This window comes from Balaenoptera physalus (genome assembly GCF_965194825.1).
Source record: "Balaenoptera physalus genome assembly, chromosome: 5".
Taxonomy (NCBI): domain Eukaryota; kingdom Metazoa; phylum Chordata; class Mammalia; order Artiodactyla; family Balaenopteridae; genus Balaenoptera; species Balaenoptera physalus.
In genome coordinates, this window is record NC_138884.1 from 56,068,786 (window position 1) to 56,094,203 (window position 25,418).

At 42.3% G+C, this 25,418-nt stretch overlaps 1 protein-coding gene across 1 annotated transcript in view; it reads right to left on the reverse strand.

Annotated features, from left to right (window-relative positions):
* FRAS1 (Fraser extracellular matrix complex subunit 1) overlaps positions 1-25,418 on the reverse strand; it is a 443,799-nt gene that overhangs the window by 68,310 nt on the left and 350,071 nt on the right. The window contains 9 exon segments of the mRNA XM_082464007.1: positions 11,053-11,232; positions 11,500-11,619; positions 13,037-13,225; positions 15,234-15,497; positions 16,710-16,863; positions 18,089-18,279; positions 21,685-21,820; positions 24,034-24,196; positions 24,383-24,531. Coding sequence (XP_082320133.1) covers positions 11,053-11,232; positions 11,500-11,619; positions 13,037-13,225; positions 15,234-15,497; positions 16,710-16,863; positions 18,089-18,279; positions 21,685-21,820; positions 24,034-24,196; positions 24,383-24,531 — 1,546 coding nt within the window.

Consider the following 25,418-nt stretch of genomic DNA (forward strand, 5'->3'; position numbering starts at 1 on the left):
CTGCTGCTGCAGCCACCAAGAAGCCTGTGTGCAAGCACACGTCACTCTCCACACCTCCCCTCCCGGGAGCCTGTGCAGCCTGCCACTGCCAGGGTCCCGTGATCCAGGGACAAGTTCCCTGGGAGAACACACGGCGCACCTCAGGCTGCTGCAACGTCACACTGGCCTCTGCCACTGCAGGCTCGCCCTGCATCCGTACCCCTCCCTCCCCCTGGCCTGAGTGAGCCAGAGCCCCCTAATCAGCTGCTCCTTTAACCCCGTCCTGTCTGAGCAAAGAACAGATGCCCTCAGGCGACCTACACGCAGAGGCGGGGCCAAATTCAAAGCTGAACCCCGGGAGCTGTGCGAACAAAGAAGAGAAAGGGAAATTTCTCCCAGCAATCTCGGAGTAGAGGATTGAAACTCCACAATCAGCTTCCTGTACCCTGCATCTCTGGAATACCTGAATAGACAACGAATCATCCCAAAATTGAGGAGGTGGACTTTGGGAGCAACTGTAGACTTGGGGTTTGCTTTCTGCGCCTAATTTGTTTCTAGTTTTATGTTTACCTTAGTTTAGTATTTAGAACTTATTATCATTGGTAGATTTGTTTATTGATTTGGTTGCTCGCTTCCCTTTTTTTAATATATATATGTATATATTTTCCTTTTTCTCCTTTTGTGAGTGTGTATGCGTATACTTCTTTGTGTCATTTTGTCTGTATAGGTTTGCTTTTACCATTTGTCCTAGGGTTCTGTCTGTCCATTTTTTTTTTAGCATAGTTTTTAGCGCTTGTTATCATTAGTGCATTTGTTTATTGGTTTGGTTGCTCTCTTCTTTTCTTTTTATTACTTTTTTATTTTAACAATATATTTTTAAATTTTTTATTTTAATAACTTTATTTAATTTAATTTTTCTTTCTTTCTTTTTCTTTTCTCCCTTTTCAACTGAGGCATGTGGCTGACAGGGTCTTGGTGCTCTGGCCAGGTGTCAGGCGTGAGCCTCTGAGGTGGGAGAGCCGAGTTCAGGACATTGGTCCACCAGAGACTTTCTGGCCCCTCGTAATATCAATCAGAGAGAGCTCTCCCAGAGAACTCCATCTCAACGCTAAGACCCAGCTCCACTCAACGACCAGCAAACTTCAGTGTTGGACATCCCATGACAAACAACTAGCAAGACAGGAACACAACCCCACCCATTAGCAGAGAGGCTGCCTAAAATCATAATAAGTTCACAGGCACACCAAAACACACCACTGGACGTGGTCCTGCCCACCAGAAAGACAAGATCCAGCCTCATCCACCAGAACACAGGCACTAGTCCCCTCCACCAGGAAGCCTACACAACCCACTGAACCAAACTTGGCCACTGGGGGCAGACACCAAAAACAACGGGAACTACGAACCTGCAGCCTGTGAAAAGGAGACCCCAAACACAGTAAGCAAAATGAGAAGACAGAGAAACACACAGCAGATGAAGGAGCAATATAAAAACCCACCAGACTAAACAAATGAAGAGGAAATAGACAGTCTACCTGAAAAAGAATTCAAAGCAGTGATAGTAAAGATGATCCAAAATCGTGGAAATAGAATGGAGAAAATATAAGAAACATTTCACAAGGACTTAGAAGAACTAAAGAGCAAAGAAACAATGATGAACAACACAATAAATGAAATTAAAAATTCTCTACAAGGAATCAATAGCAGAATAACTGAGGCAGAAGAACGGATAAGTAACCTGGAAGATAAAACAGTGGAAATAACTACCGCGGAGCAGAATAAAGAAAAAAGAATGAAAAGAATTGAGGACAGTCTCAGAGACCTCTGGGACAACATTAAAAGCACCAAAATTTGACATATAGGGGTCTCAGAAGAAGAAGAGAAAACAAAAGGGACTGAGAAAATATTTGAAGAGATTATAGATGAAAACTACCCTAATATGGGAAAGGAAATAGTCAATCAAGTCCAGGAAGCACAGAGAGTCCCATACAGGATAAATCCAAGGAGAAACATGCCAAGAAACATATATATATATATTTTAACATCTTTATTGGAGTATAATTGCTTTACACTGGTGTGTTAGTTTCTGCTTTATAACAAAGTGAATCAGCTATACATATACATATATCTCCATATCTCCACCCTCTTGCGTCTCCCTCCCACCCTCCCTAGCACACCCCTCTAGGTGGTCATAAAGCACCCAGCTGATCTCCCTGTGCTATCCGGCTGCTCCCCACTAGCTATTTATTTTACATTTGGTAGTATATATAAGTCCATGCCACTCTCTCACTTTGTGCCAGCTTACCCTTCCATCTCCCCGAGTCCTCAAGTTCATTCTTTTCATCTGCGTCTTTATTCCAGTCCTGCTCCTAGGTTCTTCAGAACCATTTTTTTTTTTTTTTTTTTAGATTCCATATATATGTGTTAGCATACGGTATTTGTTTTTCTCTTTCTGACTTACTTCACTCTGTATGACAGACTCTAGGTCCATCCACCTCACTACAAATAACTCAATTTCGTTTCATTTTATGGCTGGGTAATATTCCATTGTATATATGTGTCACATCTTCTTTATCCATTCATCTGTCAATGGACACTTAGGCTACTTCCATGTCCTGGCTACTGTAAATAGAGCTGCAATGAACATTGTGGTACATGACTCTTTTTGAATTATGGTTTTCTCAGGGTATATGCCCAGTAGTGGGATTGCTGGGTCGTATGGTAGTTCTATTTTTAGTTTTTTAAGGAACTCCCATACTGTTCTCCATAGTGGCTGTATCAATTTACATTCCAACCAACAGTGTAAGAGGGTTCCCTTTTCTCCACACCCTCTCCAGCATTTACTGTTTGTAGATTTTTTCATCATGGCCATTCTGCCTGGTGTGAGGTAATACCTCATTGTAGTTTTCATTTGCATTTCTCTAATGATTAGTGATGTTGAGCATTCTTTTATGTATTTGTTGGTAAACTGTATATCTTCTTTGGAGAAATCCAAGACACATATTAATCAAACTATCAAAAATTAAATACAAAGAAAAGATATTACAAACAGCAAGGGAAAAGCAACAAATAACATATAAGGGAATCCCCATCAGGTTAACAGCTGATCTTTCAGCAGAAACGCTGCAAACCAGAATGGTGTGGCAGGATGTATTTAAAGTGATAAAAGGGAAAGACCTACAACCAAGATTACTCTACCCAGCAAGGATCTCATTCAGATTCGATGGAGAAATTAAAACCTTTACAGACAAGCAAAAGATAAGAGAATTCAGCACCACCAAACCAGCTTTACAACAAATGCTAAAGGAACTTCTCTAGGTAGGAAACACAGGAGAAGGAAGGACCTACAATAACAAACCTAAACAATTAAGAAACTGGTAATAGGAACATACATATTGATAATTACCTTAAATGTAAATGGATTAAATGCTCCAACCAAAAGACATAGACTGGCTGAATGGATACAAAACCAAGACCCATACATACACTCTCAACAAGAGACCCATTTCAGACCTAGGGACACATACAGACTGAAAGTGAGGGGATGGAAAAAGATATTCCATGCCAATGGAAATCAAAAGAAAGCTGGAGTAGCAATTCTCATATCAGACAAAATAGACTTTAAAATAAGGACTATGACAAGCCACAAAGAAGGACACTACATAATGATCAAGTGATCAATCCAAGAAGAAGATAAACAATTGTAAATATTTATGCACTCAACATAGGAGCACCTCAATACATAAGGCAAATGTTAACAGCCATAAAAGGGGAAATCGACAGTAACACAGTAATAGTGGGGGACTTTAACACCCCACTTCACCAATGGACAGATCATCCAAAATGAAAATAAATAAGGAAACACAAGCTTTAAATGACACATTAGACAAGATGGACTTAATTGATATTTATAGGACATTCCATCCAAAAACAACAGAATACACTTTCTTCTCAAGTGCTCATGGAACATACTCCAGGATAGATCATATCTTGGGTCACAAATCAAGCCTCAGTAAATTTAAGAAAATTGAAATCATATCAAGTATCTTTTCCGACCACAATGCTATAAGACTAGATATCAATTACAGGAAAGAAACTGTAAAAAATACAAACACATGGAGGCTAAACAACACCCTACTAAATAAGAGATCACTGAAGAAAACAAAGAGGAAATCAAAAACTACCCAGTAACAAATGACAATGAAAACACGATGACCCAAAACCTATGGGATGCAGCAAAAGCAGTTCTAAGAGGGAAGTTTATAGCAATACCATCCTACCTCAAGAAACAAGAAAAATCTCAAATAAACAACCTAAACTTACACCTAAAGCAATTAGAGAAAGAAGAACAAAAAATCTCCAAATTTAGCAGAAGGAAAGAAATCATAAAGATCAGATCAGAAATAAATGAAAAAGAAATGAAGGAAATGATAGCAAAGATCAATAAAACTAAAAGCTGGTCCTTTGAGAAGATAAACGAAATTGATAAACCATTAGCCAGACTCATCAAGAAAAAAAGGGGGCTTCCCTGGTGGTGCAGTGGTTGAGAATCTGCCTGCCAATGCAGGGGACACAGGTTCGAGCCCTGGTCTGGGAAGATCCCACATGCCGCGGAGCAACTAGGCCCGTGAGCCACAACTACTGCGCTTGCGCGTCCGGAGCCTGTGCTCCGCAACAAGAGAGGCCGCGATAGTGAGAGGCCTGTGCACCGCGATGAAGAGTGGCCTCCGTTTGCCGCAACTAGAGAAAGCCCTCGCACAGAAATGAAGACCCAACACAGCCAAAAATAAATAAATAAATAAATTAATTTAAAAAAAAACAAGAAAAAAGGGAGAAGACTCAAATCAACAGAATTAGAAATGAAAAAGGTAAAGTAACAACTGACACTGCAGAAATACAAAGGATCATGAGAGATTACTACAAGCAACTTTATGCCAATAAAACGGACAACCTGGAAGAAATGGACAAATTCTTAGAAAAGCACAACCTTCTGAGACTGAACCAGGAAGAAATAGAAAATATAAACACACCAATCACAAGCACTGAATTTAAGACTGTGATTAAAAATCTTCCAACAAAAAAAAGCCCAGGACCAGATGGCTTCACAGGCAAATTCTATCAAACATTTAGAGAAGAGCTAACACCTGTCCTTCTCAAACTCTTCCAAAATACAGCAGAGGGAGGAACACTCCCAAATTCATTCTACGAGGCCACCATCATGCTGATACCAAAATCGGACAAAGATGTCACAAAAAAAGAAAACTACAGGCCAATATCACTGATGAACACAGATGCAAAAATCCTCAACAAAATACTAGCAAACAGAATCCAACAGCACATTAAAAGGATCATACACCATGATCAAGTGGGGTTTATCCCAGGAATGCAAAGATTCTTCAATATACACAAATCAATCAATGTGATAAACCATATTAACAAACTGAAGGAGAAAAACCATATGATTATCTCAATAGATGCAGAAAAGTCTTTCGACAAAATTCAACACCCATTTATGATAAAAACCCTCCCAAAAGTAGGCATAGAGGGAACTTACCTCAACATAATAAAGGCCATATATGACAAACCCACAACCAACATCGTTCTCAATGGTGAAAATCTGAAACCATTTCCACTAAGATCAGGAACAAGACAAGGTTGCCCACTCTCACCACTATTATTCAATACAGTTTTGGAAGTTTTAGCCACAGCAGTCAGAGAAGAAAAAGAAATAAAAGGAATCTAAATCGGAAAAGAAGAAGTAAAACTGTCAGTGTTTGCAGATGACATGATACTATACATAGAGAATCCTAAAGATGCCACCAGAAAACTACTAGAGCTAATCAATGAATTTGGTAAAGTAGCAGGATACAAAATTAATGCACAGAAATCTATTGCATTCCCATACACTAATGATGAAAAATCTGAAAGAGAAATTAAGGAAACACTCCCATTTACCATTGAAACAAAAAGAATAAAATACCTAGGAATAAACCTACCTAAGGAGACAAAAGACCTGTATGCAGAAAACTATAAGACACTGATGAAAGAAATTAAAGACAATACAAACAGATGGAGAGATATACCATGTTCTTGGATTGGAAGAATCAACATTGTGAAAATGAGTATACTACCCAAAGCAATGTACAGATTCAATGCAATCCCTGTCAAACTACCAATGGCATTTTTCACAGAACTAGGACAAAAAAATTCACAATTTGTATGGAAACACAAAGGACCCCAAATAGCCAAAGCAATCCTGAGAAAGAAAAATGGACCTGGAGGAATCAGGCTCCTGGACTGCAGACTATACTACAAAGCTACAGTAATCAAGATGGTATGGTATGGCACAAAAACCGAATATAGATCAATGGAACAGGATAGAAAGCCCAGAGAGAAACCCCTGCACATATGGTCACCTTATCTTTGATAAAGGAGGAAAGAATATACAAAAGAGAAAAGACAGCTTCTTCAGTAAGTGGTGCTGGCAAAACTGGACAGCTACATGGAAAAGAATGAAATTAGAACACTCCTTAACACTGTATACAAAAGGATTATAGACCTAAATGTGAGGTCAGACACCGTAAAACTCTTAGAGGAAAACATAGGCAGAACACTATATGACATAAATCACAGCAAGATCCCTTTTGAGCCACCTCCTAGAGAAATGAAAATTAAAAAAAAAAATAAATGGGACCTAACGAAACTTAAAAGCTTTGGCACAGCAAAGGAAACCATAAACAAGATGAAAGACAACCCTCAGAATGGGAGAAAATATTTGCAAATGAAGCAACTGACAAAAGATTTATCTTCAAAATATACAAGCATCTCATGTAGCTCAATATCCAAAAAACAAGCAACCCAATCCAAAAATTGGCAGAAGACTTAAATAGACATTTCTCCAAAGAAACTATACAGATTGCTAACAAACACATGAAAGGATGCTCAACATCACTAATCATTAGAGAAATGCAAATCAAAACTACAATGAGCTATCACCTCACACCAGTCAGAATGGCCATCATCAAAAAGTCTATGAATAATAAATGCTGGAGAGGGTGTGGAGAAAAGGGAACCCTCTTGCACTGTTGGTGGGAAGGTAAATTGATACTGCCACTATGGAGAACAGTATGGAGGTTCCTTAAAAATCTAAAAATAGAACTACCATATGACTCAGCAATCCCACTACTGGGCATATACCCTGAGAAAACCATAATTCAAAAAGAGTCATGCACCACAATGTTCACTGCAGCACTATTTACAATAGCCAGGACATGGAAGCAACCTAAGTGTCCATCAACAGATGAACAAATAAAGAAGATGTGGCACATATATACAATGGAATATTACCCAGCCATAAAAAGAAATGAAATTGAGTTATTTGTAGTGAGGTGGATGGACCTAGAGTCTGTCATACAGAGTGAAGTAAGTCAGAAAGAGAAAAACAAATATCGTATGCTAGCACATATATATAGAATCTAAAAAAAAAGAAAGGTTCTGAATAACCTAGGGGCAGGAGAGGAGTAAAGACACAGACGTAGAGAATGGACTTGAGGACATGGGGAGGGGGAAGGGCAACCAGGGACGAAGTAAGAGAGTGGCATTGACATATATACACTACCAAATGTAAAATAGCTAGCTAGCGGGAAGCAGTTGCATTGCATGGGGAGATCAGCTCAGTGCTTTGTGAGCACCTAGAGGGGTGTGCTAGGGAGGGTGGGAGGGAGACGGAAGAGGGAGGGGATATGGGGATATATGTATATATATAGCTGACTCGCTTTGTTATGCAGCAGAAACTAACACACCACTGTAAAGTAATTATACTCCAATAAAGATGTTAAAAAAAGGAGGACTTAAAAAAAAAAAGGGATATGGGTTTTTCCAATAATACTCCTGGAAAAGAAATGGATGTGGGCGCCCCTGGTGTTTCCTCCCTGGCTGCTGGTTGGGGGATGATGACAGTACACTCTGGGCCACCTGCCTCTGGATTTTGCTGTGAGCAAAAATAAACTTCTTGTGGAAGGTACTGTATTTTGCAGTCTCTTTGTTCCAGCAGCTTAGCTTCTATCCTGATAATATAACTTCTTACTCTAATTTCCCAAGAAGGAGAGGGTCCTCAGGGTCACTGACATGAGGGTGTGGGCCCTCAACCTTGCAAAGAGCCCACACAGGGAGCAGAGCCTCACGTGGCTCTCCTCTGGGGGAGGAGGTTCGCGGCTGTCTTCCGCACGGTTCCCATGGACACGTGGCTCCCTGTGACTCCTTGCGGGGAGAAAAGAGGACCTTTACACCTTTTGTACCTAAAGAGAACAATCACAATCAGCTGACGAAGAGAGATGGCATAAGGCTAAGTGCACTTCATAGTTAGCCATCAAGACGATGTGTGCAAGCACTGGTGGCAAATGATAACCCCCAGAGGCATCCAGTCCCCACATATCTCAGTGCCTGCACTAGAGACACTGGTCTAGAAGCTGCTCTGCTCTTCTTGGAAACAGGCTCCAGCCCAGCCTCAGCTCCTGGTAGACCCATCCTCACCCACGGAGACAAATGGGGTGAGGTGCTTTTCTCCAAGCTGCAGCCAGCCGCCTTCAGAAAGCGTGATCCATAATCAGCATGGACTTCCTCTGAAGGGAGAGCTTTGACATTTAAAAAGGATTGAATTCATGAATACAGTTCCACTTAGGGGAGACAGGGAAGGAGAGAATGCTGACTAAATGCTATAGAAAGGACTGCGGGGCTGATGGTGTGGGAGGGGCAGGGAAGTCCTGCTCCATTAGAGATGGAGAGGGCCCCCGAGAGTCAAGATCTTCCTATCTGGTCTACTTAGAATCTCTAGAAACAGGAGGATTGAGAAGAAATGGTGGGGGCGGGAGAGAACGTGGATTAGGAAGTCAAGGCTGGTGGGAAAGGGCAGGTGAAGGGAGCGTCCCTCCCTCTGTTTCGGGAGGCTGCTTTCCCAAGAGGAGGGAGAAGTGTGATCCCCTATGGCTGGTACCCTGAGCAGTGCTGGCCTAGTCTTGGCATCCAGGATTTAAGCCCAGTGAAGGCTGAGACTGTAAAAACAGAAAAAGCGAATTTGGGGCAGCCTCACACAGGACTCAACACGGCCTGGGGGTCAGAGAAGAGCCAGAGCTGGGACTTACCAGCAGCTGGCAGTGCCTTTCGCAAAGCTCCAAGCCTTTTGGAGCTCTGTGCAGTGTAAATGCAGTTGCCTAACACAACAGCCGAGAGTCAGCCCTTTCATCTTTGGAGAGATATAATCAGCAACCTGACAGAATTCTGGCAGAAGCAATTAGCTCATGAATGATTTATCAGGTATCTCAAGCAGCCAAGGTCTTGGGAGTGCTGATCTACATACTGCCCCCAGGAACTCTGGGACAAAAGGGGAGCGCACTGGCTTTAATTTGCATTAGGGATTTTGGCCAATCTGTCCATCCTTCCCCATGCCCTCCCACCATACACATAACTCCCTCCTCCACCATCACGCTGGACCCAGACATGTTCACCTCCACCGGCTCCCCCTCCAGTGCGGTCCTCCATGCATCCGCACTCTCTCCCCCACTCACTCCGCCCCAGCCATACTCGTCTCCTTGCTGCATCTGGAATGTGATAGGCCTGGCTGATCCCACCTCAGGATGTTGACACTCGCCAATCCCCTGTCTGGAATGCTCTTTCCTTTACATGTCAGCGTGGCTGGCTCCCTCACTTTCTTCAGGTCTCTGCTCATATGTCATCTTATTATTAGGGAGGGCTTCCCTCGCCTCCTTGCTCCCTGCACCCCAAGAACGCCCTCATTTCACCCCCTAACTTATCACCGTTGACATATGATATATTTGCTTGCTTGTTTGCTTACTATCTGATTCCCAGCATCAGGGCAAGTACTTTCTCTGTTTTGCTATTTCCGTGGTTGAATGAATGAAGAATCTGTAACCTGAAATCCAAAGAAAACAATGATCTAAATTTCCTGCAAGCTGACACTGCTTCTAGGATGGACCAAATAAAGACAATTCTACCTTTAGGTTGTTTATTCAGCAAATATCTCTTATCCCTCACATCCATTCAAGCTGCCAAGTTCTATAGGTTCTCCTCCTGAAATTAACTGCTTCCTTCCTTCCTTCCACCAGCTACTGTTTACTGGATACTTACAAGGTACCAGGAATAATCTCTTCTATTATTCTCATCTTACTATTCGCACTGCTGCCCCTCCACGTGAAGCCTCACTAGCTTGCACCTGGCCAAATGAGAAACTTCCTACCCAATGGCACTGCCTCCTTTTTCTTTCAGTTCATCCTGTTGGACACTAGATGAATTTCACTTCCCCTCCCTGTTCATAATTCTGCAGTGACTCCCTATTGCCTATCGAATTAAATAGAGATTACTGATTGCCACTCTGAAGACCCTCCGTAAAAATCTCAATCTACCCATGAGCCCAATCAACTGCTATTTTCAGAATATATGCTTTAGCAAAACTGGCCCACTCATAATTTTTGGAATGTGCCCACATGCTGTTCCTATCTCTGGGAATAACACAGTTTCTGTCAGCCCAAATTCTATCTTTCAAGTGCACTGTTAAATGCCACCTCTTTGCATCTTCACACCCGATGTAGCTTCTTTCACTTTTGAACTCCTATGATAGCAGGTTTATACAGTTCTTAAAATACCTGCTATCTTCTTCCCTTATGTATGATTATATGCAGAGGTTCCTTATCTTATCCAACAGAGGACTCTAAAGGTTGTGGTTATACCTTATTTATCTTTTTTTTTTCCCTCTGTAGCAGCTAAACCAAGGTCTTACTCAACATGCATGCTCACTTGTTACTTGTTGAATTCTAGTTATGGAGCCAAGACTGTTGATATCAAATTGTAATTTTTAATTCAACTTCCAGTAAGTAATTATTGAGCATACTTTGTCCTAAGTATAATGCAAGGCAGTATATAATGGTCAGAACTAGTGATGCCAAAAATAAATACCAACAAAGGCAGATTCAAGGTGAACGTGTACGCATAGAGTGGCTGCCCCCAGCGCTTCCTAAATCCCAGCTTTTGGTTTGATGAAGTCAGAGATGATGGGCTTACCTGGTGATGCTGTGTGTTCCAGGTGGCCCAGCTGGGGCTCTCTGGTGATTCTGTAGATCAGTTCTGCAGGCTCCGTCTCCTGGTCAGCGGCAGAGAGCTGCAGAGTGGTGATTTTCTTCATCGAGTTTTCATCCAAGACCAGCCCTTTATTGGTGGTGATGACTGGTGGGGATTTGTCTTCTTCTGAAAATATCAGAAAGAGTGATTTGAAATGGGATCATTTTTAGCCTCCTTTCTTCAATTCTGGGCCTGGCGTCCAGAATAGTCTCCAGGCCTGTCCCTCAGAGAGCGTATCAAGGAGCCACGGCTTCGCACAACAGACAGGATATGATTCCAGATTTCCACGTGAGCACCTAAAGGAAAGGCTCAAGCCTCAAGGTGAGTACAGTATGCACCATTCGACCTCAGAACTGCTGGAGGACTTTTAGAGACCCAGTGCCCCCTTACCCAAAACACTGATGGAAAATGACCGGCCAATCAATTTGTTGCCTTCTCCATCAACCACATCAAACTTAAAAGCAAAGCTCCCGCCAGAGTCTCCTTTTCCATGACTGTATTCTACGTGGCCTGTAACAAGGACAAGAAAATCAAAATTTGCTATTAGTGTTTTCTGCCCTTATTTCTGAAATGTCAGGTGAGAATTCGGTTGGTATTCACACCAGTGAATCAATTAACCCCTTCTCACTTAGACATTGCTTTTGACATTTTAATCTAATGTTTTCATTTCCTCCCTTTCATCTCCCACTAGCAACTTCCTCATCGTCAATGACTCCATCATGATAAAATCATCCTAAGTAGCAAGTAGCATTGCTTACAGTTGAGGCTTGGCGTCTGTGGAAGATGCTAAAGAAGTCTCATGAATAAACTAGATCAGCAAAACTGCTCACGTGGAAAACGTGCACTCACCGGACCCACGTCACTGGTGTGACCCTGTTAAATATCCATGTCACAGGGCAAGAGGACAGAGAGCTGCAGCCCACATTCTCCCAGAAGCTGTCACTCCCATTTCCCAGGACAGCCTTAGTTCATTTTAGGAAAGACACTGGATATAACCAACCAACCAAGAAATGGATGAACAAAATAAATAAACTCTACCTAGAAGTCAAATGGATCCAAAGGGAAAAATGCAATATATTACATTTTTGTTAACCCACAGGATCACTTATAAGTACCTAGCAATGAAAAGATAGCCAAACATCTAGGAAGAGGTGCCTGCTCTCATATTCTCAAAAGGGACACTGAGGCATGGAATAATTAAGGACTTACTCCACTCCCTTCGCTAAACATGTCTAATGAGATTTTGGCTGCCATCAATTTTGGGCGTTAGTGCAGACGGGACCTTCTGCTCCTAGGGGGACACATTTCCACCTCTAAATGGATCTGCACATCATTACATGACGTTGGATTACTTTCCTCCCAAATATGTAACTTTCCTTCCTTTTTTACCCCTGAAAGCACTGTACAGTAACTATGCAGCATTTAACATTTATGCTTTTACATTCCATCAGCATTTCCTGGAGGAGGGATGAGCTATGTAATCTCCCTCAGGCAGCTCCAATTTATGCCCTTCCATTTTGCTTAGTTCATTAACTTGTGATCTTTGGGGAGCTGGAAAGAGATATAAATTGTTCACCTAAGGCAGGCATAATTTTCACCTTAATCCATCCCAATTCACTTCTTTTTCCTCTCTCTCTCACACACATTTTTAGCATCATAGCAAGTCAAAATGATTTTTTTGTCTATAATAGTCCCCAATTTCATCAATGCTATGTGAAAGCATGAACACATTTTAGCCAAGGAGAGTTTTTTGCAAAACCAAAAAAATTGAGAAGACAAGAAAGAATAAATGAAGCTATAACTCAGCTCTTAATTCAAAACAAAAGTGCTCAGTTTGCTGCCATAGGCTACCAGGCACTTAACTCTCATTTGACTACTGGGGGTGGAGTTTCTGGAAGTCTGGGTTGGCAGAAGAGAAGCAGCTGACCTTGGCTGATGTCAGCCTGGGTGAAACTTTGGATGGGGCCTTTAACGGAGATTTGCTCCAGGCTGTCATGCTTTACCAACTGCAGGCGCCCTGCACCAGGATCTTCCTTCAAGATGTACATCACCTGATGGTCATCTGAGTCAGTATCTGTCACTTTCAAGTGCTGTTCTGTGATGGGCGCTACGGACCCTGGAAGAGAATGGGATAGATTAGGTCATTCCCCATCATTGCTTTTGAATAGGACGTCAAATGATTTTAGGAGACTGGAGACTAAATTAACACACACGCCCTGGTCTAAGGAAGTATCAGCTGCCTGCCCTTCTGTTTCCAGATGAATGAAGTTTAATTTCCATAAGTGAATAGTCCCAACTTCCCAATTTGCTAATCAATCACCCCTTGAGTTTAGATCTGAGCCCCTTTTCTCTTCTGATACATTTTCACTCTCTACCTGTGCTCGCCCTACGCCCGTGACCTTTCAGTTAGTATCTAGACCTATGTAATAACTCCTAGTTCTGTGATATAAATGACTCCCAGACCTATGACGAAACCTGCTTGGACCTAATTTATTTACTTAAGGATCACCAAATCATTAAAAAACAGCTTTACATAAACTCACAAACATATCTGTTGCCCTCTCAGACTGAAGAGTCAGAATCATTGTTCCTCAAGACAGAATATATGGTGAGGGTTACAGAGCAGGGAGACCTGAGCCCTGGAAGTCTTGCACAGGTGCTGGGGACGGAGACAAGGCACTGTCTCCTGGAAAACACGTCTTCTCAGGGTCTTCCCCCTAGCTTTCCTCTCCAGCCATTTTCTCACATTAAAAATAGTAAATTCTGATAAAGTAGGTCCTAGTCACTCATGTGTAATACATACTAGTGTTTGGAGTGGCAATCCACCATGGGCCCTGAGTGTCCCTGCGTGTTCTTGCTGGGTAATGCCAAGAATGCAAGGCCTGGGCTTCCCTGGTGGCGCAGTGGTTGAGAGTCTGCCTGCCAATGCAGGGCACACAGGTTCGAGCCCTGCCCTGGGAGGATCCCACATGCCGCAGAGCAACTGGGCCCGTGAGCCACAACTAAAAAAAAAAAAAAAAAAAAAAAAAAAGAATGCAAGGCCTGACCACTCATTACGCAGGCCATTCTCGGCGAGTAACCCTGAGGGATGAGATGACATCTTCCTCTGGGACAAAGATCAGCCTTGCTTATCGCTACTATAACATGGAGAGTTCCCCAAGCTCAGTGTTTCTCTTCTGTAATGCATTACACTGCACACGGAGGTATTCATCTGGGCCCTCCGCATCACCCCCATGGGACTTGGAGGGCATTGCGAATAGATGCAAAATTGCTCTTGGCAATGCTGTGTGCTGTGCTGTCACAAAGTACTTTGTCTCTGGCCAAGGAATCTCGTGTCTTCTACCAGCATCCGTGAAACAGTAAGAGGATAACTTATTAGCTTGTAAATAGGGCAGAGTTAAGTCCCATACCTAATACTTGAGACCTTTGGGAATCTCCAAATTTTCAAATACCATTATACCATATATTTTTCACTACAAAATACATGTGAAACTAAGAATAAACAAGCAAACGGAACTCCAGTGGGACACAGATGCTCTGTGGAAAAAAAGCCCACTCTCTAATTAAGTAACTCTCTACTGCAAACTGACTCCAAGACTGACATGTGCCACAGGTCCTTCAGTGTTGCTTATCCATAAGTAAAATTGTGAACATTAGACCCTAGAACACCATATCTAATGGTTCTCAATTATTTACATAATCTCTCTTAGTGCATGATGACTTCCCAATTGCCCCTCCATGCCTTTTTTTAAAAAATAAGCATCTTGAAAATCCTGCTAGATTTTATTGTTTGTTTCCATGGAGTTGGTTGGGCAGTAGCAATGTTCTAAGAGACCTGGGCCTACGAGTAGTTGGATAAATGAAGATTTTTGTGGACCTTGGAAATACTATAAGCTCTTCTCAATCTTTTCTCAAATTCACAGACAGAGGTCCAAAGAACTTCAGAGGTTTCACATTTGTCATTCACAACTCTTAGTGTCCCCAAAACCACAGTTCTCCCCAACACTAGACTCCCCAGATTCTGCACACCCAGTTCAAGATCCTCCCACAGAGCTGACATGGAAGGAAGTACTGCACACCAACAAAGAAGAAACCACGGCCACTCTCTTCCATCCCTGTGGTACCTGCTGAGAGCTGGAGGCCTTGGTTTACAGCCAAGTGGGGGGTGTCACCTGTAGGCAGCTCTATGTATATCTCCATCCTCCCTGTGTCTGTGTGGAGTCCATCAGTGAGGGAGAACCGGAACTCATCCACTGCCACACCAGGACCACCAGGCATGTACCCAACCAGCCCAGCCAGGATATCCTGGTAGGTGAAGGAGGAGCCTTGGACCAAAACCCTCCCATTCTCCAGAGGCTCAGAAGCAGTTTGCCTCCAGAGCAGATGACCTGAGGAAGGAAGCGAAAAAAAGAAAGAAAGAAACAATGGTAGAGTATATATGGCACCAAAACATTGTCTGATTTTGTCAACTGCTTGAGCCTGGGTAGAATGCCAAGCCCCTCAGAGGCTCATGGTGGCACATAAATGACCAAAAAATCAGCATTTTACATAGAAGTACAGGGTGAAGCTCTATGGCCTCAGCTCCAAATAAAGAAGACAAAGTTCTGCTTTTCCTTGTTAAAAATCTCTTAAGGAGACACAGGTGGATACAGTAATATGGTGGCTTAGGAGTCAAATCTCTCTCCATGAATTCAAACTCACTTCATTATCTAAACCTTACTTTCACCTTCTGCAAGGTGAAGATAGCACTCTCCACTTGCTGCCTTCCACCTGGGGCATCTGGGGTGGGAGAGAGGAATATATTTTAAATTCCTTTTAAATTCAGAAAGACACTAAGCATCTTTGGGCTGAGGCGTATTTTTCTGTTTTCAAGGTCATGTGTACCACAAAGGGACAGTTAAAGTGCTTCATTAAAGAAAGTGAAAGTCGATGAAGGCAAGTTAAAATGCAATGACCAACGACCTCACCTGCTAGCTCTCCATCAACAACAGTTTCGTCTTCAAAAGACCAATAGCCATTAGGATGGGCTAAGATACCTCTTGGGAGATGAAAGTTGCAGAGCTTTAGCTAATACTAGGGGGATGGCACTTAGAAAAGAAGTACGTAGAAGAGTCCCATGGTGGTTTTCTAAACTTCTTTTTTCATCAGGAAAAGTGCTTTCTTTGCAAAAGGAACAAGCTCATAAAGATGTCTACCACGCCTCTAACCTGAAGTGAACACCTTTTGTGATTAATTTCAAGGCTGCTATGCTGTTGCTTGCACGCAATGGCCCAGGATGATCAAGCAGTGATGCCTGCTCTGAGAAGAGGACGTGCAGATTCTGAAAACTTGTTTTGCCTGAGGTTACATAAGAAAGCAAGAAAACAGCTGAAATTGAATTTCAGAGACACCAATTACCCAGGATTCAGGCTTTCAGAGCAACCAGAGTCTACTGTGACCCCAAAGAATATTAGCTACCTGGGAATTTGATTATACTTTGATGCAAAGAATGGACTACACACCGGCAAGGCAGAGGAATGACCAGCTGAAATCTATGTGTTTATTCTAATAACCCATCGGGCACCTCAATTAAGAAGCTTCCCATAGCAGTTGTGTCCTACCATGGCCAGGCTTTTTTGTCAATACAAAAATCAGCTCATTGTCTGGAGTGTCCAGGTCCTGCAGGCTCAAAGAAGAATTGCTTATCACCACTCCCGAGCTCAGCTGCACGCCAAGGGGCCGCAAGGTCATCCTGGGAGGCTCGTCATTCTTCCTCTGATTAAAGCATAAAATATTAGGTCTCACAAAGATACTGGTTTAAGAAGAAAAAAATAACATGCATTATTCAGAGAAAGTAACACCACCACATTAACTTTCACTACCGAAATAGCATGTAACGTGTCATTGTCTTTTATTGTTATTATTATTATTATTGAAATATAGTTGTGTTAGTTTCAGGTATGCAGCAAAGAGGTTCAGTTATATAGATATATTTTTTCAGATTATTTTCCATTATAGATCATTATGAGATATTGAATATAGTTCCCTGTGCTATACAGTAGGTCCTTGGTGTTTATTTTATGCATAGTAGTTTGTATCTAATATGTCACCATCTTTAATTCCCACTCAAAATGGTTAGGTTGAAAGGCGAGCAGGTCACACAAACCAAATATCCCCCTTGAAAAGACACTGATGGACATGCTACAGAAATCTTCTCAGGTATTTTCCATAGGTACAAGGATAACATTTTCCAGACCAAAAATATGGACATGTGGTTAGACAAGTATATTTGGGGGATAAAAGGGCACATTGTTTGAAATCAGAACAGTCTTAGAAGCCTAAGCATGGCACAGTACCTGTAGGAGGACACATATTTGAAACTGTGGGTGTCTAAAGATATCTCCTTGACCCCCCATCCTCGTGCCAGCACCCCTCAACCACTGTCCCTGAAGGGTGCCGAGAGTGCCATGTTTTATTTTCTCAAGGCAGAGGGCATTCCATTCTGATTTTTATCTTTTATCTCTCTCCCTGGGGTGACAGAGCAAGCCTATGTAGTTGCTCAAATGAGAATAAATACAGCACCGAGGAACACATTTCTTTCATGTTACAGTGTAATGAATAAATGCACTAAAAAATATAAGAAAAGGCAAGTATGCACATAGAACCACATACAATAATAATTTCAGGGAAAAATAAGCATATGCTGTTTTTCACCTAATATGAGACTGGCAAGGTTTCTCTGTCTGACCCTCACAAACTGTTTTCACACAGAACAGAGATTTTACTCTGAAATGGAAATTCAGATTTCCAAGTCAGACCATCCCCAAATGCCAGCCTTAATTCTACAAGTTTCCTAAAGGTCAGGGTTATATTTTAAAAACTGATCTCTAAAATTCAAGGTCAAACCCAATCTTCTTTGCTTTTTGAGTTCACATAAAGCTATCTAATGGTGGGATATTGTGGTCAAAGGCCCCACTTATCCAACTTCCAAAGTCTTTACCTCGATGGTGATGTTGATGCGGTGGATTTCTGATCGACTGTTTCCATCACTTACATAAAAACTGAAAACATCATGGGTTGGCTCAATGCTTTCATGAACACTCTGAAAGTAGTAAATGTAGTTTTCCAGGACATCTTGAATAGGGAATGATGCTTCTAGGTCACTGGTAGTTCCAGGGCCAAATCGATCACCTGCATCAACAGCGAGAGGGAACTTTTACCTTGATCCATCAATTCCTGCTTCCTGGGCTGAACCAGCAAGCCTGACAGCACTATCAACAGAAGAGGAAAATATGTTTGAGAATAAAGGTGGGAGAGCGGAATTGGAAGACTTGGGATGGGATCCCAGTTTCCCCACTATTTTTCATCTACAAATGGGAATCAAATGAGATAACATGCATGAAAGCACTCTGAATGTTTTTATTTCATAGAGCATAGAATCAGTGGTTGTTTTGTTAGAAATATTTGATAAACTAAGTCATGGGACAAGTATTGATACAATAGTAAAGGTTTTACCTTAAGCTTTAGTCAATTTCAAAACCACTCTGCAAGAGGAACCTTCTTTCTTTACACAAGAAAAGGTTAACTGCATACCTTTTTATCTAAGAAACATCTCCTTAAGCATGTTTTCATTTCACTATTCAGTTCCTTAAGGAAGCCTCTGCATGGGCTAGTGCTCAGCCCCTGGGATGGTACACCAGGGCTGCTGTGATGCTCAGGAACCATGCAGAGCTCGGGTGCAGTTCAGGTACTGAGATGCTCAAGTACCATTCAGAGCTCCATAGAAAGTGCTGGCTCTGGTTACCTCTTCTTTTCATCCCAACCCCAAAGGCCAAGGGGAAGAGTAAGCACTGTCTAAATGATGGATGACTTGTCTCTTACTTGGTCTAAGTCTCTGTAATTGATTGATTTTAAATTGTTACATTTTCTTCTAAAGAGAGGAGAAAAAAGAAACCCCTGTGTCTTCAAACACTCCCTGGATATGCATCAACAAAGAAAAGTGTAGATAGAGGATCTGAAAGCGATAAGGCTTTCTCTTTCCCTCTTTCATGGTCCTTTGCAAAGATTAGGTCATATATTAAAAGGCCATTGACTTCCTAGATTGCAGACAGGGTCATTTTTCGTTTACCTCCCAATGTAAAGACTAAGAATGAAAATGTTTTACATATAATTTGTTTGAAATAAGAATTCAAGACAAATATTATTTTTTTCAATGACATGAATTTTCTTAAATTTTACCCCTCAGATATGATTCCTCTTGACACCAGAAGAATAGAGGGCTCTAAGTGACCAGTGACCTGATAATCCCTAGGGCATACAGTTCAGGGTTTCCAAAAGGAATTGCTATAATTCCTTCAAATTTTATTTTCTCTTTCCTTTGATCACTGTAAATATAAGAAATATAGTATCTTTATTTGGGTCAAAAATAGCCTAAGTAAATAGTGCCTAAAAATATACTTGAATAGAATAATGACTTACTTTCTGTCTTAGAAAAGAAGCTATTCAACAAGTGAATCTGCCACTGAAGCTTTAAGCACCAGTCCTTTCAATTTTTAAAACTGCACCTTCTATTTTTTCACATAAATCACTCTCATTAATGTTCTTCCTTGCCTTCTTAAACAGAATATACTATGTGCAAATTAAATCGTTCTTGATGTGTGCAGGCTATCATCATGAACATCTATTACTGCATTGCACTGGAACACAGTGATGCCCGACAGGTGATCAAGGTGGGCCCTGCCCTGGTTGTGCTGGTACTAAAGGAATGTAGATTATCCATGCTGCTAGATTTCATACCAGACAATATGATTATTCTGTTTCTTCCATCTTGCCGGTATGAACTGAAAGTTACTTCTTCTAATATTTTTAAAAAGATGTTCTTCTGATCAGCTGAATTCTGAATCTAGGTAGCTAGTTTCATCTGTATAAAACAGACTTGGTTCTGAACTCCCATGGAGCAAAGGGTGGGTCCTTACACGATGTATGTGCCTTGGAACAATTATTTGCCCCCCTGAACGTCTTTTCCTTACTTCCAGGTTCATACTAATGTAGAGCAACGGTTTTCCAAGTGTGGACCAGCAGTAATGGCCTCGCCTGTGAGCTGGTGAGAAATGCAAACGCATGGGTCTCATCAGCCTCCTCAAACAGGAACTCTGGGGTTGCTGCCCAGGAAACTGTGTTTGCACAGGCCCTCCAGGTGAGTCTTACGCACATTAAGGTCTGCGAACCACTTTAAGAGAGGCTGAGGCTTGCCAGAAATTTCACTTCTGCATGTACTCCAGGTTAGCATAAAACGATGTTAAAAAAAGCTTAATAAGAAATCACCTGGAGGGAAGAGAAGGCTGGGGGCAACCATCCTTTCATGATTCCCCACCTTTGCTCGTGTCCTTCCCTCTGTGAGAAATGCCATTTTCCCTCTGCCCACAGCAACTCCCACTGACACTTCAAGTTCCAACTCAAATGTTGCTTCCTCCGACCTTCTTGCCTTTCCAGGCAAAAGTAACTGTCTTGTCCTATGTCCTTTCTCAGTGCTTTCCTCCTTTCCCTATCCCGGCGTTTCGTGATTGTAATTTATCAGTCTTCATATCTGTCTCCCACTCGAGGCAGGGGCTGCGTCTTATTCACCTTTTACATCCACTGTATAAACATTTGTTGAGATAAATCTAACTCAGCAATAAACAAATCTAAGAGCACACACTGAGAGGTAAGATGGGGAAAAGACTCAAGATTTTCTATAGGAAAACATGACCCCTGCTAAATGAGTTTCCGGTAACCAGGCTCAAATCCCGGGCACCACGCTGGTCACAGACGCCTTCAGTCACTGAAGGTCTGTGGGAGCTGCTAGCCGCACACCGATTAGAGCCAGGCGCTGGCACTCGGGCCTCTCACTGCAGAGGCAGCAGGACGGTCACCTGCCAGGAGCTGTCTCAACTGCCCGTCACTGTGGTCTCAGCGGGCCTGTGGACAGTATCCACCCTCTCCCCTCCCCTTCTCTGTGATAACCAGCGGGTCCAGGGTAGATGGTGCGGGGCGAGGGACGTTGAGGAGAGGGTCACAGAGAGACAAGCATGCATTTCAATTCATGTCATACCCTGAGAAAAAGCTGAGACGTAGGCTATGGTTCAGCTAAACTGCAGCTGCCTCACAATAAAAGGACAGAAAATTTTATTTCCTTGACACTCAGTTCCGAGTGCAATTCCCCAAGCCCCTGCGTCCCCATTGCTGGCACTCCAAATCCTGTCACCCTGCTCTAGTTTTTCCCATAGCACTGACTGACCTCCTGACGTCTTACACAGTGTTTTCATTTATTAGGTTTCTTATCTGTCTCCTCCCACCGGGATCTAAGGCACCATGAAAGTAGGGGTTTCTGTCTGTTTTGTTTACTGATATATCCCCAGTGCTTAAAAGAGTGCTTGGCATACAGGAAACACTCAATTTTTGTTGAGTCAATGAAACCTTCCCTCCTTCCATTTCTTTGAAATGGTTCCATTCCCGCTTTAGTTCTCCAGATCCAGGTTAATTGCAGACCGTTACCCACCTCCACACTCCCTTCTCTCCAGGCCTGCAACAACTCTAGAGCCAATCTACTGCTGTTACCTGTTCCCGTGTTCTCGATGCAGCCGTACTTGGGCAGGGCACTTAGTTTAATGACGGCGTCACTCTGGAGGCTGTCCTGATCATCAGCAGCAAAGAAATGGTGAAATGAGAGCGGGGCTCTCCCTCCCTCGTCAACCTAAGAAAGAAAAGATTGGAGAGAGTCCTTGGGCGGTTGCACGTAACTGCAGTAAAAGGAACTGAATTGAAAAGAGTTGCCTGGGGCGACCTTCCAGTACCAATTCCACTTCTTTGAGGAGGCAGATCCTCTACGCACGCACGAGATGAGGAATGTTCGAGCTGCTGGGACCCAGCAATCCTTCAGCGCCTCTCCAAGCTACGCTCAGACACGGTGACTTCCGTGTTTCCCTTCAAAGCTGTGCTTCCTTCCATGATGGATCTGGCTGTAAAGCAGCTCTGGCCCACTCTAATCACCTACCTTGGAACAGCTGCACGACAGGATGGCTGCCTTCCTTCCGTATCAACGTTCAAAAGCCCGCAGCTACAGAATGATCCATCCAGTCCACCCTTGGATACTATGAGGGTAGCTCTGTCCTATAGGAGTTCCCAGCAGGAAGTCCCATTTATCCCAGGATAGTGTATGTTTATAGATGTGCAGGAAGAAAAGGCTCACCATACCTGAAAGCTAGTGCTTAGCTTACCGTCAAGGAGGAAAATAAATCGGTTATGAGTAAAAGCAGTTGCTCCAGCTACCTTTTTCCTTTAGGGCCCTGTTTTGTATGCTAACTTTGCAACCTGACCCTAGTGTCTTTTGCTAGCCTGCTGGATATGAAGCCGTTTACTTCTGAATGACTATTGGCTAAATATAGGAAGATCTACAAGTTACAAAGTGGAAGGTCACCCTGACTCTGGGAATGGGGAAGGTCCAAATGATTGCCCCGAAGTGTGGACATGAAAAAAAAAATAGGTGGAATATCAGAACCATTTAGAAACAACTCAGTTTTATGAATTTTCAGTTGTTCAAGAAAACCAGGAGTCCTGAGTTTTTGGCATTATGGTATGTACATAGAGCAGAAGAAGGAAAGTGAATTAACATTTATGGAATCCCTACCATGAGCCAGTACTCTACTGGGGCTTTTTAGTGCTACTTTATTAATCATCAGAGTAATCCTTTATGTAACAGGAATAGTAACACTTTAAAAATGAGGAAATTGGGACTTCCCTGGTGGCGCAGTGGTTAAGAATCCGCCTGCCAATGCAGGGGATGCGAGTTCGATCCCTGGTCTGGGAAGCTCCCACATGCTGCGGAGCAACTAAGCCCACGCACCACAACTACTGAAGCCCGTGCGCCTAGAGCCCGAGCTCCGCAACAAGAGAAGCCACCGCAATGAGAAGCCCGCGCACCACAACAAAGAGTAGCCCCACTCGCTGCAACTAGAGAAAGCCCGCATGCAGCAACGAAGACCCAATGCAACCAAAAATAAATGTAAACAAAATAAATAAATGTATTAAAAAATGAGGAAACTGAGGCTAAGAAAGATTATATAATTGGTCCAAGGTCAGTCAGCTAGTAACAGAACTGGCACTTGAATTCAGGTCTAGGTAACTTCATGATCGAGGTACATTATATTTCACCTCCCAACCCCAGGGAGCTGTCAATATTGTTTACAGTGATAAGTATCAACTCCATTTAAGATGGGACCTGGGAGGCTTCCCTGGTGGTGCAGTAGTTAAGAATCCGCCTGCCAATGCAGGGGACACAGGTTCGAGCCCTGATCCAGGAAGATCCCACATGCCACAGAGCAACTAAGCCCATGCGCCACAACTACTGAGCCCGCTCACCTAGAGCTCATGCTCCGCAACAAGAGAAGCCACCGCAATGAGAAGCCCGCACACCGCAACGAAGAGTAGCCCCTACTCGCCACAACTAGAGAAAGCCCGCACGCAGCAAGGAAGACCCAACGCAGCCAAAAATAAATAAATAAAATAAATTTAAAAAAAAAAAGTGACCTGGGGACACTGTCCATATCCCTATGTTTTAGTTGCTGCAAACATTAGACTATAAATTCTTAAAAGACACATTCCTACTCCTACTGCTATATACATCTAGCATAGTATACAAAATACTGTACACATCTAGATTTATGTCTGGCATAGAAATACTTGTCGACTAATTAAATAATATGGATATAATGATTTGATCTTCTGCATGTAATTATTTTCATACTTTTTGAAAAACTCATGCTTGAAAGCCATATGTATCTTGATACTATTGCCTAGATATTTGAGGGGAAGGACTTGACAGTCAATTTAGGTAGAAATCCTTCATTCACACTGCCACAGACTCCCGCTCTCTACAGCACCCACAGTTCATTGATCTGAACTGCTTACGGTGATAAGGTCAGCGAAAGCAATGACTTGGGGTGGATCCTTGACGGGAGTGATCATGATGGTAAACCTCTGATTGTCCAGGCGGTTGTGGTCCAAATCAGAGACCGAGAAGTGGAAGCTGTCAGTAACCAGATGACCACCGGTCTCAAATGCAGCTGAGTACCTACAAAGGCCAAGAGAAGAACAGAATGAATGAACTACACCGACAGGTCAAGTAAGATGACTGAATCTATGTTTAGCAATGGGGCCAGAGGTAACATAATCTTTCAAGGGAGCTACTGGTTAGTTGCTTACATATTTTAATACAATTTTAAAAAATTCTGTCACGTAACACCAGGTGGTTATATACCTAATTTTCTTGTTGTTGATGTCTTCCATTGTGAAATTGGAAACCTCTGAGAGTTCTTCCACCTCAGGTCCTGAGGTTCTTAAGAGAGCACCATACGCAGGCAGAGAACTTAACTGAATCCAGATCTCTGGGTCGGGGGAAGAATCATCCTAATTAGGCAAATATAAGGCAAGACATGAATGCACGTTTGCAGGAATAAATATTTCCAGTAAAGATCTCAGGTGCTCCCTTCTCTACTAAATGGAAAAATCTCTTTCCCTTTGTGATAAAGCAACACCATTTAAACTGCATGAAAATCCCAGTATTTATTCCTCCTAAAATGTCTTTTTGATAATGTCTTCTTTGAAGAGTAGCTCAAGATAATAGTGGGAAATGCACTTTAGGTATGGGGCATAAGACAAAGAGATGTCCTGTGGCTACTATAAGAGCCACACAAGGTTATGTTTTTATTACAAGCATCTAGTGAAGAGCAAAACACAGTCAGAAATATGTCATCCTTCTAGAAACACCGTTGTAGGATTCTTCTAGAGTTTCTAAGAATAGTTTGCTCTTTAGAAACAGGTAAAATTCCACTATAACATATAACAACAATTTTAAAATTCTGTGAAACAAAGAATGGAAGGTATTTAGCTTAGCCAAGGACTCACTTTAAGTAATATTTAACGTGATAAAAATTTTAGTTTAACAAAAGAATTTAGGAAATTATGGATTTCATTCTACCTGGACCGAACCTATGGATGTTCAACCCTCAAGATGCCCAATATTAACAAAGATCAGTTATTTCCCTTTCCTCTGCACTGTTTATTGAGAAATAAAATTGGCTTTCTGTGTTTCTACATGGACAATAATTGAATGTCTTAATGAACAATTTCTTCTTTCTTCAAGGATATTTTTGGAAATATCTAGGAGGGAGGCAACAACTTCTTGGAAAGATTCCCTGAGTCATTCATCTTTTAGAGCAGCTGGCTGTGAACATGAGGGCACTTTACACTTTACCACAGCAACAATGAAAATAAATATTGCATAGCCAAGTGTA